We start from the raw sequence: 17,535 nt of genomic DNA, 5'->3' as shown, positions 1-17,535 counted from the left end.
ATTATAAAAAAACAATAAATCCAGTGTTGAAAACTGGGCAAGCGCTCACTGTACATTACACTTAGATGGGAGATCCTATTTGCAATACACAACTAATGAAACACATGCATGAGTAATGGAGATTAACTGCCAGTTGTTAGTGATGGATCTCTTTTAATCTATTTTAGTTGCCATATTTCCATTATGTCTGAGAAGTCTTATTAATGTATAAAATCTTCCTTCTAAACCCTTTGTGTTTGAATGTTTTGAACAAAGGTTTTACAGAGGCCATTGCAACCTATTTAGTCCCTGTTGACCCATGTCAACATGAGCAGTGAGTCTGAGTCATCATGCTTTTTTAACAGAGGGAGAAAACCCCTGGCAGTCATTTACCAGAGAATGAAAATATGGCTCAAAATTTCCACTTGCACTTTACGAGTTGTCAACCACTTATCATTAGTGATTTTCTTTTAATAGTTGTCTAGTGATTTTCTTTTAATAGTTGTCTAAGAAACTTGATATTAGTTTCTATATAACACGCGACTTGTAAACATTGAGCTTTTTTAAAACATATATAAATCGAAATTGTAGTATTTAAAAAAAGGACCGGACACAAACTTTTGTGAGTCAGAGCTTGGCTTAAATTGACTGAGATGAGCTGAACCGCAATAAAATTTACTTTCATATCTAATCTCACTGATACACATTTACTTTATATTGTTCTATATTCATAAAGTGTTGTTCTTGTGTGGTAGCTCTGCTTAATTTAATCAAATGGAAACGTTAACAGAGACATGGTCCAAAGAGAGAGAGACGCTCTGTCTAGCTCTATGTCCAGTTGTCATGGCAACAATTAGGCTGTCTGGTGTTGAGGTACATTTTGTCTAAGATTTTTGTCTCCCCATATGAATATGTTTTCGCTATTTTATCACATACGTTAAACAGGTGCTCTATAGAAATCTAAGGAAAAGAAAGTATGACACCCAAGAAATGTGAGTGGGATTCTATTTATTTATTAGGTCATCTATTTGTTTAGTGATTTAGAGAGCCGAAGAGGTGGATGGACAGAAGTGCAGACTGTGGAGACGGTTGCCATAGAGACACAAGTTATCTGCTGTACCTAGGTCTTTTGGGGAAGTCCTAAACTTTTTAGGTCTGCCACAAGAAAACACTTGTTTATAATATACTAGACCAGCCTTATGAATCCTCACGTGTCATGTCCATTTCTTTTCTTTGACTTCTCAACTGAGACAAAACTCTTCTCATGGTTTTGTAGGGGTTAAATAAATATCAGTAAAGCAGCAGACACTGTATTAAAGTTGTCTCCTGTGGGTGGGGAGAACATGCTCTTGTCTTTTGTGAGTCATTCATTTAGATTCCTCCTCCACACTCATGTACTCTGGTGACTCAGGTACACTTGTTCCCAACAGTTCACCTCTTTCATCCCTTTCTTCATATCTGGCTATTTGAAGAGGTGAGCTTAATTAGGAGTAACATGCAAAGAATTTTTTACATTTTCCTGAAATATTTAACCGCAAATTAATAATTATAACACTCTTAGTTTTTTTTAAGTTATTCTGCATTGTAATATACTAAAAGATAACAGATTCTAAAATAAAAAACTATTATATTAAAATAAAAACGCCCTTACGATCACTTTTCTGAGAAATAGCAGTCTTGAACTCATCTATCATCAACAAACAATCATCATGAATACATCACACATAAAGGAGGCTTAATGTAATAAGACCTAAGACTGAAGAGTGACCTCAGAGGAGCGGGATCCCAGAGATCTGTGTAGAATGTGCTCCCCTGCTGTGCTAATATTACAACTGATCCAGGGACAGACAGCTGTATCGAGTCCACTTATCCCACGAGACATGGTTGCTCAGCTCTGTATGTGTGAGGAGGGCCCGCTGGATGGGGGCATAAGTAATGGAGAGTTATTATGTGTTCTTTGCAAAGAGCACATTGGGCCTGCATGTCACTGTGGGTACTGCTTTATTTCCCTCTATTCATCTACTTCCTTTCTCTCTGCTGTTGCTTGCTCTTTTGACATTAACATTAATGCATTTGACAGATGCTTTTATTCAAATCTACTTAGAGTGCATTTGGGGTACATATAAAGTTGACCGATATGTTGTATGTAACTGTCACAACATAATGTTGACTGAACTAAATATTTTTCCTTAAAGGGATAGTTCTATAAAATTCTGTCATTACTTACCTCTTGTAGTTTCAAACCATTGGGTCTCTTTCACTAATAATTGTGTATATTTTTCATATTTATACGCACATTTGAACTTCTCACGAACATACGCACATGAATTTGTTCTTTACCTTATCCTAATGTTAGTGAATTTGGAGTTTAGTCATTTGCATAAAACCATGTAAGAACTTTCCGCTTTCCTATCTTTTTGCTTAGTAAATGAGACCCATTGTCATTTTCTGTAGATCACAAAAGAAGATATTTAGAATAATGTTGGTAACATGAAACCGTTGTTCTCCGTTGACTTGGCACTGGTTTTGTGTCCATACAGTAGAAGTCAATGGTTTTGGGTTACAAACATTTCTCTAAATATCTTCTTTGTGAAAATCACACAGGTTTAAAATGACAACAGGGTGAGTAAACGATGACAGAACTTTCATATTGAAGTTGAACTATTATTTTAATACAAGAAAATTGCATTTAAATGTACAATTGCTGCAGTTGTTACACACTACAGTTATGATGTGTAAAAATACTGATAATTACAGCTTTTTAATGAAGACGAAGTTCAAACAATCCTTCTCTTTTATTCTTTCAAAACAAAGACATGTATTACTAATACTGTATGTACAGCAGAACTGATACTTGTGCAAGAACGATGCAGATATTTCATCCAAGTGATGCTAATGGTGTCTGATGCATTAAAGTAATTAAAAGAAAAATGCTCTTGAAAGTAATTAGAACTCTGTCTCACTTATATGAAGTGTGTGAAAACAGCTCCATCTGCTCTTAGTAGCTCACACTTAAGTAAAATGAATTGCATACAAACATATATTTTGTTGAGTATGAAACGAAAGAAAGAAATAATCTTGTGTGTGATTTGAATTCTCATTTGTTTTCAAATAAGGGGCGGGTCATAAACCGACTGGGCGTGTCTAAAGGAATGGAGTAGAATGTCGCGCAGCTCTAACCGGCAGACGGCTAAAGGTGAGGACACTTTCACACGGTAAGCTTCTGTTTTTAATTCTGTTCAGATTTAAAAATACAAATAAAACCTGCTATCAAAAGAGAGATTGTCAGTCTTGATCGTGTTCATTTCACGGCAGGATTTGTAGCTATAGGTGGTTGTTAAAGACGAAAAGCTCCGCGTTGGACGGCTTAGAGAATTTGGCAACTTCATTACGCACTGATGTGTTATATCTAAACTAGACAGCAGCCATAATAAAGACAAATACTATTTTAAAGACAAATACAATAATTGATAATGTAACGACTTCTACATACAGCCTGACCCCTTTTCAGCGTTGATATAGTTATTGGAAATGCTCACTTCATTCCTGTATGTGTTGTTTTATCTCACATTGGTTTGTCGGTTGACTTCAAAAAGCTCGTCCGCATGTCTATCTAATGTATGGTGGTGTGCAGACACTGCTAATCCCCGCGACGTTGTAAAACAAACATATTTGATGCGGAAAATACAGAATAAGGTCAAATGTAAGCTGTCTGAACTGCGTCTGGTTGGCTGTCGTTCAGTCAGCATGTCGCTCCGTTATTTTTACCATTGGTGGTCATCGTGACATCATTAAATACCAGAGAGGAATGCCGGGGGATCTCAGAGGTTTCGATTTAGGGATGAGGATTTCCTATCGGATGCGGCAAACCGGCATCATATTGATACTGGTGAGCATTATACGGATCGTGAATTTGTTGGAATAAAGGAACAGCAAAGAAGAAATCAAATGTAATGTACATTTTTTTTGTGTAAAATCCTGAATAGTCTTTGTTATAGTGTTTCTAGCAGCTGTCTGCAATGCCGCCCGAACGACTAGCTTCTCTCAACGCAATCCATCTTCTGTTTTAGTCCATCTTCTTCATTTTCACATCCATCCGATATTATCGAATTATATTATTATTTCTGATTGTATAATCCTGCAGTGTAGGGATTCGGTATAGTTGGGTAGAGCAATTCCACGCAAAATGCCAGATAGCTCTGTATTAATATTCATTTTAATAGCAATATACGTTGGTTCTGTTCTGTTCGGTTTATGCAGGCAGTGCTGTATAACACATATCTTGAAGTGTGCTGTTTAAATTGTGCTGTATTCATATTACAGCAATGTTGCAGCGCTATGGGTCGGACCATCTAAACTCTTATTTGAAGGGATAGTTCACCTATAAATGAAAGTGCTGTCGTCATATACTCACCCCTTTGTCATTTCAAACCTGTGCGACTTTCTTTCTGTTGCAGAACGCAAAAGAAGATATTTTGAAGAATGCTGGTCGCCGAACAAAGGCGGCACCCATTCACTTCTATTGTGTGGAGACAAAACTAATGCAAAGTCTACGGGTACCAACATTCTTCAAAATATCTTCTTTTGCAGAAAAAAGAAAGACGTACAGGTTTGAAACGACAATAAGGGGGTGAGTAAATGATGACTGAATTTCTTAAAGATCATTGTTATCACAATGCTCAAAATCATTCTATCCATTTGACAGCAAACCGGGTCACCTCACGGTCAACACAAGGTCTTAAACATCACCCGATTCATTTATTTACCTTGCTTCTTTTGTCCTTTGTTCCGCAGAAAGCTTGGGTGGACCTCGAAGGACTCCATCTGTAAATAAAAGCCATGGGGAAGGATTACTATAAGATCCTAGGCATTCCGTCAGGCTCTAATGAAGATGAAATCAAAAAGGCCTACAGGAAAATGGCCCTGAAGTTTCATCCAGACAAAAACAAGGATCCTAACGCTGAAGAGAAGTTCAAGGAGATAGCTGAGGCTTATGAGGTTCTGAGTGACCCAAAGAAGAGAGTCATCTATGACCAATACGGGGAGGATGGTGAGTTTGGTAGTTTAAATCGACACGAGAACAGCAGCCAAAGATTTCAGTATCTTATTCAATACTCTGACTCACCCTGGGGGCTAAATCTGTTGTGTGGGCAACAGTAAGTTATCATCTTTTTTATTGTATAGTCAGTGTGATGTGGCTTTTTGACTTTGAAAACACAAAACATAGGGTCTTTTGGTAGTGTGTCATCATTTACTCACCCTCAGGTTGTGCCAAACCTGTATGAATATCATTGCTCAGCTAAACACAAAGGAAGATATTTGGAACATTGTCAGTAACCAAACAGATTTCTTCCCCTTTTTACTGCCATAGTAGGAAAATATATATACTACAGGAGTTAATTGGGGATGAGATATATTTGGTTAAAAGCATTCTTCCATCTATCATATTCTCTGTGTTCATCAGAACTAAGACATTTATAGACCTTTGAAACAACTTTAACAGATTTGACTGTTGTTTTTTAAATATTGTTGTGTTTGTTGCTAAAGCGACTTTGAAGCACAACTTCATGATCTATGTTGTGCGCTAGATGGAGTTGTAACTTTCACGTGACTTATTTTTTAATCGGAAACAAAAGTTTTGTAAGATGTTTCCAACAAGTTTGCAGAGCAAGGACTGAAGATGAAAGGTTGGATGAGTCAACATGTGTCCTGATCTTTCGAAGGAGTGCATTTATTACGAGCTATCAATCATCCATCATAACAAAGAGGTGTTAATATAGTCAACTAGACAGAAAAGCACAGGAAAATTAATGTTTCATTCTAATTGCCTTCCATTTCTGAAATACAGAACGAGCAAGTCGTTGTTAGGTTCATGTTTTTAGACACAATACTTTTTTCACCATGCAAATACAATAAGGTTGTATTCTTTCCCGTGAAGAAGAGTCTACTCAGGTCCTCTGTGGTGTTAGCCCACTCATATTAGTTTTGTCCTAGATTCTCAGAATTTAATTGAGTATTTGAATCCTCGCTTACGAGAAGACATTATATTCTGTTCCCCAGGATTGGAGCTGAATGTTCTTTCCAGTGTGTTTTTTCCAAAACTAGAATACTAAGCGAAGCCAGCTAAGGGGTAATAATAGAAATAAGGAACTGTGTCTGTTCTTTGTACAGTTCTCGAATGTGTTATTTTAGTAAGCAAATAAAGAGAAGGTGGGGAAAACAAGAAAGAGAGAGATTTGGCTGGTTTTCAGTTGAGCTTTGCACCTCAAAATGCTGAAGATTAAATCAAATGCTACATTATGGAGTTGGTTATATCTTGGTAATTGGTTAACTGGACTTCAAAACCTCATTTTATGGTGAGCCTATGGTGGGTTGTTACCATGATTCATAAGTTTAGTGCAGCAAGACATTTTCTATTATTCATTTAAATAATAATTGTTAACGTCCCACATTTATGAAAATGTAATTTATTAGGGCTGCTTCAGTAATACATTTAATTTTCCTAGACCGCTAGGTCAGCCTTAGGCTAAACGCTGTTAAAGATTTTCTTCAGTGATACTTTATCAGAATATTCTAATCTGTGTGTAGCAAATTGACAAAACCTCAAATAACTGCAAAAAAATCAATTTAAAAATCCATTTGACATTGGCCTCACTCTTTTTATCCACCTAGGTTTGAAAACAGGTGGGACGGGGTCCTCAAGTGGCCAAGGGACTACGTATCACTACACCTTCCACGGAGACCCACATGCCACCTTTGCTTCTTTCTTCGGAGGCTCCAACCCGTTTGATATTTTCTTTGGCCCTGGGCGTCAGCGCGGAACCACGAATGGCTTTGCAGATCACGCCGATCATGACATGGACATTGAGATGGATGGAGACGACGATCCATTCAGTTCCTTTAGCCACTTTGGCTTCAACGGCATCAACGGTTTTCATCATGGTGGAGGTCGAAGGCATCGCACAGAGCCTTTGCATGGTGGCAGGAGGAAAGTACAGGACCCTCCGGTGGTACACGAGCTGAAAGTGTCCCTGGAGGAGATCTTCCACGGATGTACCAAGAGGATGCGAATCACTCGGCGACGACTGAACCCCGACAGAAGGACAATTAGGACAGAGGACAAGATCCTTAACATTGTCATCAAGAGAGGTTGGAAGGAGGGGACCAAGATCACTTTTCCCAAAGAGGGTGATGAGATGCCGGAGAACATTCCTGCTGATATTGCATTTGTGCTTAAAGACAAGGGCCACCCACTTTTCAAGAGAGATGGCTCCAACATCATTTACACAGTCAAGATCAGTCTTAAGGAGGTATGTGCTTTGAAACCTTTATGATTGCATTTTCAGCATACATTGACATGCATTTATTTGAACCTGTGGGCTTTCCATATTCCTACCCCTGACTGTCTCTGACTGGTGGTCAATTGTTTTATCAGATGGCTGCTGTATTTTAAGAATAGACAGACCCAGACTTAGATTAGACAGGTATACCGGAATCCCAATACGGACCCCCCTTTGGCCTTTGTGCCATCATTAGCATGGACTTAATGGTGAATTAAAGAGCTTCAATTGGTATTAACTCCACTGAGTCCAAAATAAATCCCAACCTTGTTAACCTGCTTAGCCGCTACATTTGTCTGTATTATTTTTCCATATTGTATTGATAATATAATATCTAATATATGTGTACTTGACAAATATACTGTACATGTGTCCTATGGTGTGAATACAAACTTAACATTCAAGATCAATTCTCTATAAATATTTTAATAATGTAAAATAATATACTACAGTCACATTTACAGTTTATTTGAAAACTACTCATAAACTATAAATTATGAATGGATATTTATAATACAGATCAATTATTTGGAGACAGTATTATACCCAAATTTGTTGGCTGTCTTGAAAGGACACATCTAGTAACTGTAGAGTTCCACTCCCTCCACGCCTCAAAGTCTTTGCTGATTTACTCGCTCCCACTTCAGTGTGAGGGCTCAGGAATGTCATGATACGGTGTCATACGCCAAGCACAGAGTCCTCGCTTTTAGAAGGCGAGATGAAGAGTCGAACAGTAGATAATATTGTCATGTGACTGAGGCAAGTGTAGCATATTCTGTTGCACATTTAATACAGAATGCAAGTTTTCCTGAAACTAGTCAGTGGAAAATTATATAATAGAGTTTGCTTGTTTGGCCAGAATATCAAGCATTCAAAAAAACAATACATTGTTTTTGGGTCGTACACCCAAAAATGAAAATTCTGTTATAATTTTGTCTCTTATAACTCTTGTCTTTTCAAACCTGTTTGATTTTCTATCTGCCGTAGAACTCAAAAGAAGATATTTTGAAGAGAGTTGGTAACCGAACAGCGCCGGCACCGATTCACTTCTAATGTATGGACACAAAACCAATGCATGTAGATGTGTGCCGGTTACAAACATTCTTCAAAATATCTCCTTTTATGTTCTGCAGATAAAAGAAAGTCATATACGGGTTTGGGTGAACTATCACTTATCAAGAATTGAAATCTCTGCAATGTACATGATATCCAATGGAAGCCTGCCAGACTGTTTGTGTTTGAAGGCAAAGCATAGTTCTGTTTTATACGAATCCTATAACTTCAGATACTTTGGCCCCAAATCAAAACACTATGCATTTATATCAAAGCAATCATTTATTTATTTTATGGATGTAGCCTAAATGCAATTGCATTTTATTGATCTGAAGTGAACCACTAAGGATTATTACTAACTGCCTGCATATATTGCTGCTTGTCTAAAAGTGACCTAGAAAATCACTGTCAGTAAATCCTTTATAGTGACAGTATTAGACTATCACCAGAAATAGACTTAAAGAGTGACCTTGATGCATTTCAGAGATAATGTTAGTGGTATATTTTCTTGATTTCTGTGACATTACTTTGACAGCAAGGTTGGTTTGTGACGTCAGCTGTTTTAAGGAATGTGTCTACAGTAGGGTCCTCTGCCTAAAACAGTATTTTGTTATTCTATCCTAAAATAGATCATGTCATCTGTTAATCTTAGAAACAATGTAAAAATGGTTTTCACACTATTTAAGGTTCTGGAAGGTTCTTTTATAAATGTCTCAGTCATTAGATGCCCAGAATGAAACTTGATAAGTGCCAGTGAACATCACAAACTGATTTGCCATCTGGTAGCATCTCATGCATACTGGTGGCAACCCGCCCCACACATTTTCATCTGCTTGCTTATTGTAGACACATTGCAAGGACAAATTAAGAGTGGATCTTTACTTTCCTCGGGCCACATTATCTGCATTTCCCCGCTCTTATTAAACTCTCTTTATTAGCCTTGTGCTAATGACCATAGATTATTACAAGAGAAAGATCTGATGATAACTGTAGGTCCTACCTGTTCACACACAACATAAATGCTTAATAGAAATCGGGAGGTGGGAGACTTCAGTTATATGACTTTACTCAAATCACAAATTTACACAGAGGGATCATATATTGTCTGTTTGTTGGGCCGAAATTATATTTAGTGAATTTATTAGAACGGCCATAACTTTTTGTAGTCTGTGCTACAGTTGTTAGCTCAGTTTGGTGTCAGTATTGTTAGTACGGTCAGTTCTGGTCCTTGATTCTGATTGGCGGAGCCGAGTTCTAAGCCGTTCTATAATACCCAGATTTATAACGGCTGACCGCATTACATAGTCTAAATATCATTTAATTTACTTTATTAATGAAACCTTGGAATAACCGTTTAATAAAAGCAATAAGACCCGCGAAGCAGTGGGTTACAGCGCATTTTAGAACAGCTAAGGACGTTGTGGCAAGACGCGAAGCAGAGTAACTAACATACTAACCCCCTCAGCTGTTTTTTAATACACTACCGGTCAAACGTTTAGGATCACTTGACACAAATGTTTCTCACAATCTTATAATCTGTGCCATCATACTAATTTTATACATTAGCAAAACTAATGTTTTTTTACAAAGATATTTTGGATAAATGGATTACCAAATTATGAATCAAAGCAGGCAATAAGATTGTGGCATATCAGTAAGGCTGCTTTGAAACAATGCAACACTTAACTGAAAATCTTTTAATTTAATAAAAAAATTTATTGGAATATTCAAAGGCCCTGGGCGTCAGCGCGGAAGCACGAATGGTTTTACAGATCACGCCGATCATGACATGGACATTGACATGGATGGAGACGGCGATCCATTCAGTTCCTTTAGCCACTTTGGCTTCAACGGTTTTCATCATGGTGGAGGTCGAAGGCATCGCACAGAGCCTTTGCATGGTGGCAGGTGAAAAGTACAGGACATTTCTATTAGCCGTTGATGATGTTCAAATCATTAAAACAAATACACCCCTACCCCAATCTTTGGCTTTCGACAGCGCTCGGCTCCAATAATGTCCGCCCTGTCCTTACTGCTGATTGGCTACAAGGTTATTTTGGTGCTCGGCCGACTTTGTCTAAACAATCTTCATTCTGAAATCGGACACCCCGCCTTTAACAGTTAAAAGTCTTGGTTTGTAACGCAGCTCATTTTATGCCACTAAACAGACAAATCATGGCAAATTCAGTGAACGTTTGTCCTCAAATGTTTCAGTGTGAATGTGGGACTGAAGGGGTAAAACTTAACACACTTTGTTGGTTTGTTAAAATATTAGCTTATTAACATTGACTCATCTAACTCTAGACTGAGAAACAAACATTTATAAAATGTTGAGTAATTTCATATGATGCTTTACCACAACTTTACTGTTGTTGAAATAGGAGTATCACTGTAGGACTGGCAATTTGGACTGTTAGATCTTATGGGTATACTTACATGGCATATTACAGATCCCTCACTTTCTTATTCTACATTGTTCATTGTAAAGGCTGCTGGCTAACATTTACTTTTGCCCCTTAATGGCATGTAAATATATAATGAACTGGTTTGTTGGTGGTAAGTGGTGGTACGCCACCTTTTAGTTATATGTCTGCTGCCTATTAAAGCTTTTGTACGAAACTGGTCCAATTCTGCTGTGATTCAGTCAGACATGAACTTTGTTGAGGACATTGCTTGAAGCTTAAACCCAGTTGCTGTATGAGCAACATCATCATTAGCCAAAGTTCCAGATGGGGTTGAGTTGAGGTGTCATGGTCAACTGTTTGTGAGAGTATCAGGTAGTGCCTTGTTTCCATAAATCCTGCTGCCTCCACCTCAGAGCCCCCACTGCTGCTGCTGCTGCTGCTGCTGCTGTCTGTAGGAAGAAGCTGATCTCATTGCTAACACATTTTCTTGTCCCTTGAGGCAGCTGCTAAGCAAAGCTGCCTGGGAATGTTTGTGCTTGGTATTCACAGAAAGAATATTTCCGCATCTTATAAGCTCACGTGCAATGGCTATATACATTTTAAACCGAATTATTTTACATTTTGAATTAGTCCATTGCCTGTTTAATATACAGATCTTTATCAGCGAGAAACTTACATTTATTGTCTTAATGCTAAGAAGTAACCCAAGTCCACAGTCTGTACAACAGATCATCTGATGCCTATTGCACAGGGAAAAAAATGTTTTTTCTAGTAATGCATGCAGGTTTAGAGATCAACTGAGAATCTGCCGCCTAGTGGTCTACCGCATTTCTGTTGTTTGGTGGCTTAATATTACTGTGTTGTTGTTAGCTTTTGTTTGCTGTGTGTCTCATTTGTATGGAAACGTAAATAAATGTAAATGTCAAGGTCTTTAATCTGGAATGTAATTTTAGTTGGCTGGCACAATCCTTAAGACTCCTAACACTTTTCAGTGTCTTCTGTCTCTGTAAAAGGAGAACAGTGGCCAAAATTAGCTTTCGGTATACTCGATGAACCCCTTTCCAGCATAACACACCAGTTGGACGTTGCAATGCAAAAACGAATATCAAATATACATGTGATAATGTACGTTATATTTAATGATTTATTATACTTTATAATTATACTTTATTATATAACTATATTATATTTATATCTGTACATATACATTGTGTAAATAACCAGACCTACTATGAATGCAAAAATGTATTTGATGTCATTTATTTCTGTTCTTATTCATCTTCCAGTGGAACAGAATCATAATTTTTCATTGATTTGCATAATTTCTTGTTCGTTCTTTTCATAGGCGTTATGTGGCTGCACAGTGAACATTCCCACCATTGACAACCGAATGATCACATTGCCCTGCAACGATATCATCAAGCCCGGTACAGTGAAGAGACTGCGTGGAGAAGGTCTGCCTTTCCCAAAAAACCCATCGCAGCGCGGGGATTTAATAGTGGAGTTCCAGGTGCGGTTCCCTGACAGAATACCACACCAGTCCAGAGAAATCATCAAACAGCATCTACCCCAGTCTTAGAGGAAGTTCTGTGGATTCCCTTCAATACTCCCTCTGTCCCCCAAAATGACAACACTGAATTCGAAAAGTGGCTAATAGGTCCGAACGGACCAGGAGCTCATTTGATACTTTGTTACAGTTTTCATTTATTATAATGTTCTCTGAAAAAGTGGAACACCGACTTAAAGTGGTTTGTTAGGCTGTGGCCAGCAGCTTTTATTTTTTATTTTTAGGAATAATCACATTGTTTCCTTTCTGTTGAAAGAAAAAGGATACAAGAAAGCCAAAATGACTCATTTGTTGGATAAAAGGTCGATATTTTTGGCATTGTGTTTGGGGTGGACAATCCAACGATCACATGTTATTTATTCTGGATTTGGATCTTCATTGTTTTGTAGCTGATTAAAGTCCTTTCCGTTGTAATATCTATAAACTCATTGAAGTATTTAAATAAAAAACTGAAGTGTTGTTTTGGGGATATTTGAGCACCAGCATAGCATAACTTGTTTGATAACTACTTGATAGATTTTTCTCCCTGACCCACCTCACCAGTCTACAGGTGCTTTTTTGTCACTTTTGAAGTACCAGGTGCTGCCATTTTCACAAAGATTTGGGGATTACAGAAGTGTTGAGTGCCTTAATGTGGCTCAAATCATTTTTATGAACTAGTTGTAATGTTACATGTATGTAGCTTTACATCTCAAAACTGTAATGAAGATTTTTTTGCGTTTTTTTAGGTTCCCCTCAATAATGTAATCTGTCAATTGCTGTTATTTCTTATGGCTCTGTAAACATAATCTTGTTTTAGCATCTAATGTCCAGACATTTTGTTCATTCTAGATGAAAACGATATTGATAAACCTTGAAAAGGAACTGTAACATTGGCGTTGTTCACATGACTCCAGTCTTCAGGCCCTCTCCTGAAGCCATACAATATCTGTGTGTGGACCGAATTTAAAATTATTATGTGAGGACTTTGTGTCTCACAATTCACAAAACTGAGAGAGAACACTTGACTCAGCATAAGCAGAATATAGTTGTCATGCTCCGCCCCAAGTTTGTTTCAAATGGTACAAATATGTGTTTCTTCCAGATAACTTAAAGAACTCTGTATCAACCTTCTTCGGTGCCACTGTATGATCCAGGTCTGTTCCTCCAGCAATGCTAATGTATGGCTTAATTAGACTTAATATGTTTACATCTATATTACATACAGTATTCATATAAAGCACGTCATATGGGCTACTTTTGTTTACCTTCTGAAAAGTTACAGCAGCCACAATGGGTATTCAGCACAAATGACATTTTTTTAGATGAACTACCTTTGAATAGCTATTTAAACACATTTGCATACTACACACCACCACATGTCGGATGTAAATTTAGGATCTGCGTTTGTTGACTGAACTGTTTGAAGATCCATGACACTTATCTGTGTCTCAGTGCTGCAAACAGATAACTCTAATGTGAAAAGATACATTTTTATGCTTAGATGTATTTGCTGTTGAATAAGCACAGCTACAATTTTCAATTGTTTAAAAACGTTTAACAAAGGACTTGAAAATTTCTAGTTTTGAAGACAACACTTTCAATATACTGTATTTTACACTTAGTCTCTTGTATTTTAGTGGCAAATACTCATATTCAGTAGATTTGTGATAGAAAATTTTGTTTTTCAAACAAAATGGTACATGGATAAACTGGAATTTGCCTTTTCCAATGAGGCACCAGGGTATCGCCTATACAACTACAACTGATTCCCACAACATTGTAATTTTATCAATACCGTGTTTGCCAAAAGGTTTCAAGTAGGGCAAGGTGTTTTATGACATTGGGCTGTTTTGTTATGTCCTGGATTGTTATGCCATTGCACACACAGGGCTTTTAAAGGTCGGGGCACTTTTGTTTGAATATGAATGTCAGATTTGAAATGTCTCATTTTGGTCACTGTCCATCATGTGTACTGTATGAGAAAGTATTGAATCCAGCTCAGTGCCCACAGTAAGGATAGAGTGATGCCAAACGCAAACAGTGTATTAGTGGAATACAGTGTATGAATGCTTTTGGATTCTTCCGTGTAACTGTGCGTTCATACCGCCGCCGTCAAGAGTGTCACAAATTGCTCTGGGCGCCCTGCCAACAACGCTGTAGAAAGATTCGTGGAAGCTCTGACGTATGTGGTTGGAACCAAAGTTTACAGGGCTGCATTCTCTGGAATCCTCACAAGCGGTGGGCTTCTATGTTCCGATTGGTTGCCCCCGAACCGCGTCATAGCTCATTAACATAAAGTTGACCGCTTCTGGCCACTTTGACGCTCTCGACGGCGGCGGTATGAACGCACAGTTACAGTATATTTTAGGTTCTTTGTGAAACGTTTACAAGAATGACAAATAAACCAAAAATCTTGACAAAAAAGATAATACGGTGTGTTGTGTTTTAGGCTGAACAAAATATCGATTGCACACTGTTAGTTGTCTAAATGGCACAGTGGAGCAAACACTGACAAAAAAACCTTATGTAAACTGCAAAAGATTTTCAAAAGAATTCTTTTTAGAATTTTGATTTAAATGTGAGGTGTATAAAGACATTTTCATTTATGCATTTGGCAGACGCTTTTGTCCAAAGCAACTTGCATTGCATTGTATTATACATTTGTTTCTGACTATGTACAATCCCCTGGGATCGAACCCATTACGCTAGTTCTAACCATTGAGGCACAGAAAAGACCTTATATCAAGTGAAGTGTTAGGTGTTTTCTATCTACATACACTGCGGGCCCTCTTGAATGGAATTCAAAGTATAAAAGTATAAAATGTCTTTTGAGACTAAACATTCAGCACGGAACTGCATCTCTTGATGTTACTCTCATGCGTGACACCTCTAATAACTTCATTGTAATCCTCTAATGAAAATCTGACAGTGCCTCTTTGATTTGAGAAATTATCAGCGACATTCCAGCCAGTCTTGCAAAGCGTTCAGCATATGCACTGCAGGATCTGCTATTCTGAGATTCTGTGAATCACACATACACTTTGAGAAGTTGATGTAAAATAAGCATTTTGGGGGGTTCAAAGTGTTTTTTGTTTTGGAACGTTTGACACATACAGTACTGTTTAAAACTTTACCCAAGCAGTAAAGAATAGCTTATATGAAACCAAATCAGCTTGAGTACTGTGTAATGTAAAATAACATACCTTTATTTAAATGCCATATTAAACTAATGTAACAACACCTAAACAAATGATATATAAATATAATGAGCCATCAGTATTATTAGACCGCCAGTGTCTACAATCAGGAATGTTCTTCTGGGTGTCTTCCTTCTCTGTAAGATGACTAACACAACAGACTGCCTGACCACATAAGGGTAGTGGAGGGGACCTTGACTCCCACCGGAAACATCTCCTGGAAAAGTCGTGAGAAAGGCAGGAATAATTTCCTCTGTCTATATTTGACCGACAGGAGAGACCCGACAGCTGAGTTGAGCATGTCAGACTCTCACACTGTTTCTAACTGTGTTGATATAGTATCAGTCCATTCCAGAAAAAAACAGATGCCACTTCCCAAACCAAGCCATTTTATTAACGCCATTTCCCCTAAAACCACCGTGACAAGCGACAATGACATTAACTTCTGCTTAGCATGAAAAAAAAGTGAGAGGTCTAAATTATATTTTTGACCCCAGTAAAGATAAGCAAGGATTGTTTTATTTTACAATGGTTTATTGTACTGGAGAGCTGACTTGCTTGTGCTCTTTTTGACTGAATTATCTGCTTATATGCTATAATAAAGGATTGTGTTAATTATCAACTATTAATATAATATTTTTTAATAAAAACGTCAAGAGGCAGTGTTTATGGTTATATACTTTCAAATTACTGAGTTTAAATGTAAATCCACATTCAAATGAACTGGGATTGCACTTCTTTGCTATACCACAGCTGTTTACAGTTGAGTGATTTACGGTTCAATTCTCTAATTTATTGATATATTTATATAATTATACAGTTTTTTAAATAACAGCATTTAAAAGCCATATTTTTTATCAATTATTAAGAATTTTCTGACACACTTTCTCACAGTGCAGAAAGTCAGTGAATTAAAATAGACACAGTTTAAATAGTCATGTCACTACATGGGTTTGTTCAACCTTAATTTTATGAAACCTTCATGCAAACATTCATAATAAGAACAAGAATAATAAACGAAAAAGTAAGTATTATTTGTTATTTATGTATTGTTTATCTTAAACAATAGTATTATTGTTTTTATTACATCATTGTTGTTGTTATTATAAAAAAGATAAAGCAATTGTTGTATATCATTTATGAATTAATGAACTTAAATCCTTTTTTATTATTAAATTAACTCAATTGTTATATTCTGTTTAGTTATTAATAATTAATTGAAATCATGTAGTTGTTATTAATATTAATAACAGGTTAATACCTTTGACCTTTTCAGGGAGAGTGTCATCCATACCTGATCCAGACTCCGCTGATATCTCACTGCTTGCAGTAACAGCCTATAGTCCTCTGGGTCCTCCTGATCGGCCTTGGTATACACCTGGAGAAGCCTTACTGCTGGATGATCCAAGGGTGGTGGATATGAAGAATCCAATAAGACTTCCGCACATGTCATCATCAGGAGAGAAAGATTTCACACGTGCTGCAAAGCATTGTCAGTTTTATGGTTAATATTGTTGACTCACAATGTTATTATCGTCTCATAGATAGCTTGTAAATACAAGTGTCATTTGCATCCCCAAAAGCATCATGCCATCAAGGATCAAGCTAAATATTGAGGTAGATTGGAATTGCATTCCAATCACAATGTTAATATTCATTCTCTGTGAATCATTCAGGCAGCAGCACGAGTATGATCTGGGATTTAAATCAGAAGGTTTAAATAAAGCTTGAGAGAAGCTTGTGCATTGAGGTCAATCATCACCATTAACATGTTTTAGACATAGAAAGTCAACAGAAGATAAGCAATACCTACGGAGACCCCTGCAGGACAGTTATGACAGACAACACATTAAAATATGCAAGTGGTTCAACCTAAAAAAAATTAAACCTTCTTGTACAAATACAAAAAAACTATTTATTTTCTTCAGTGTCAAGGTTGAACTACTGTAATGTTGACACAAGGCAGGTGAAGCATGCAAGATGGTCTAAAATGTATTCAGGTTTAATTATCT

General features: G+C 37.2%; 1 protein-coding gene across 1 annotated transcript; it reads left to right on the top strand.

Annotated features, from left to right (window-relative positions):
• The first annotated feature begins 3,160 nt into the window (after positions 1-3,160).
• On the top strand, positions 3,161-14,744 carry dnajb5 (DnaJ heat shock protein family (Hsp40) member B5). The gene is made up of 4 exons (XM_079478851.1): positions 3,161-3,194; positions 4,774-5,029; positions 6,652-7,289; positions 12,123-14,744. The coding sequence occupies exons 2-4, from the start codon at positions 4,819-4,821 to the stop codon at positions 12,354-12,356; spliced, it is 1,083 nt and encodes a 360-aa protein (XP_079334977.1). The 5' UTR covers positions 3,161-3,194; positions 4,774-4,818; the 3' UTR covers positions 12,357-14,744.
• Positions 14,745-17,535: the final 2,791 nt, after the last annotated feature.

Source organism: Barbatula barbatula, assembly GCF_947034865.1.
Source record: "Barbatula barbatula genome assembly, chromosome: 2".
Taxonomy (NCBI): domain Eukaryota; kingdom Metazoa; phylum Chordata; class Actinopteri; order Cypriniformes; family Nemacheilidae; genus Barbatula; species Barbatula barbatula.
The sequence above is the reverse complement of the archived record's forward strand: the minus strand, read 5'-3'. Positions and strand labels throughout refer to the sequence as shown.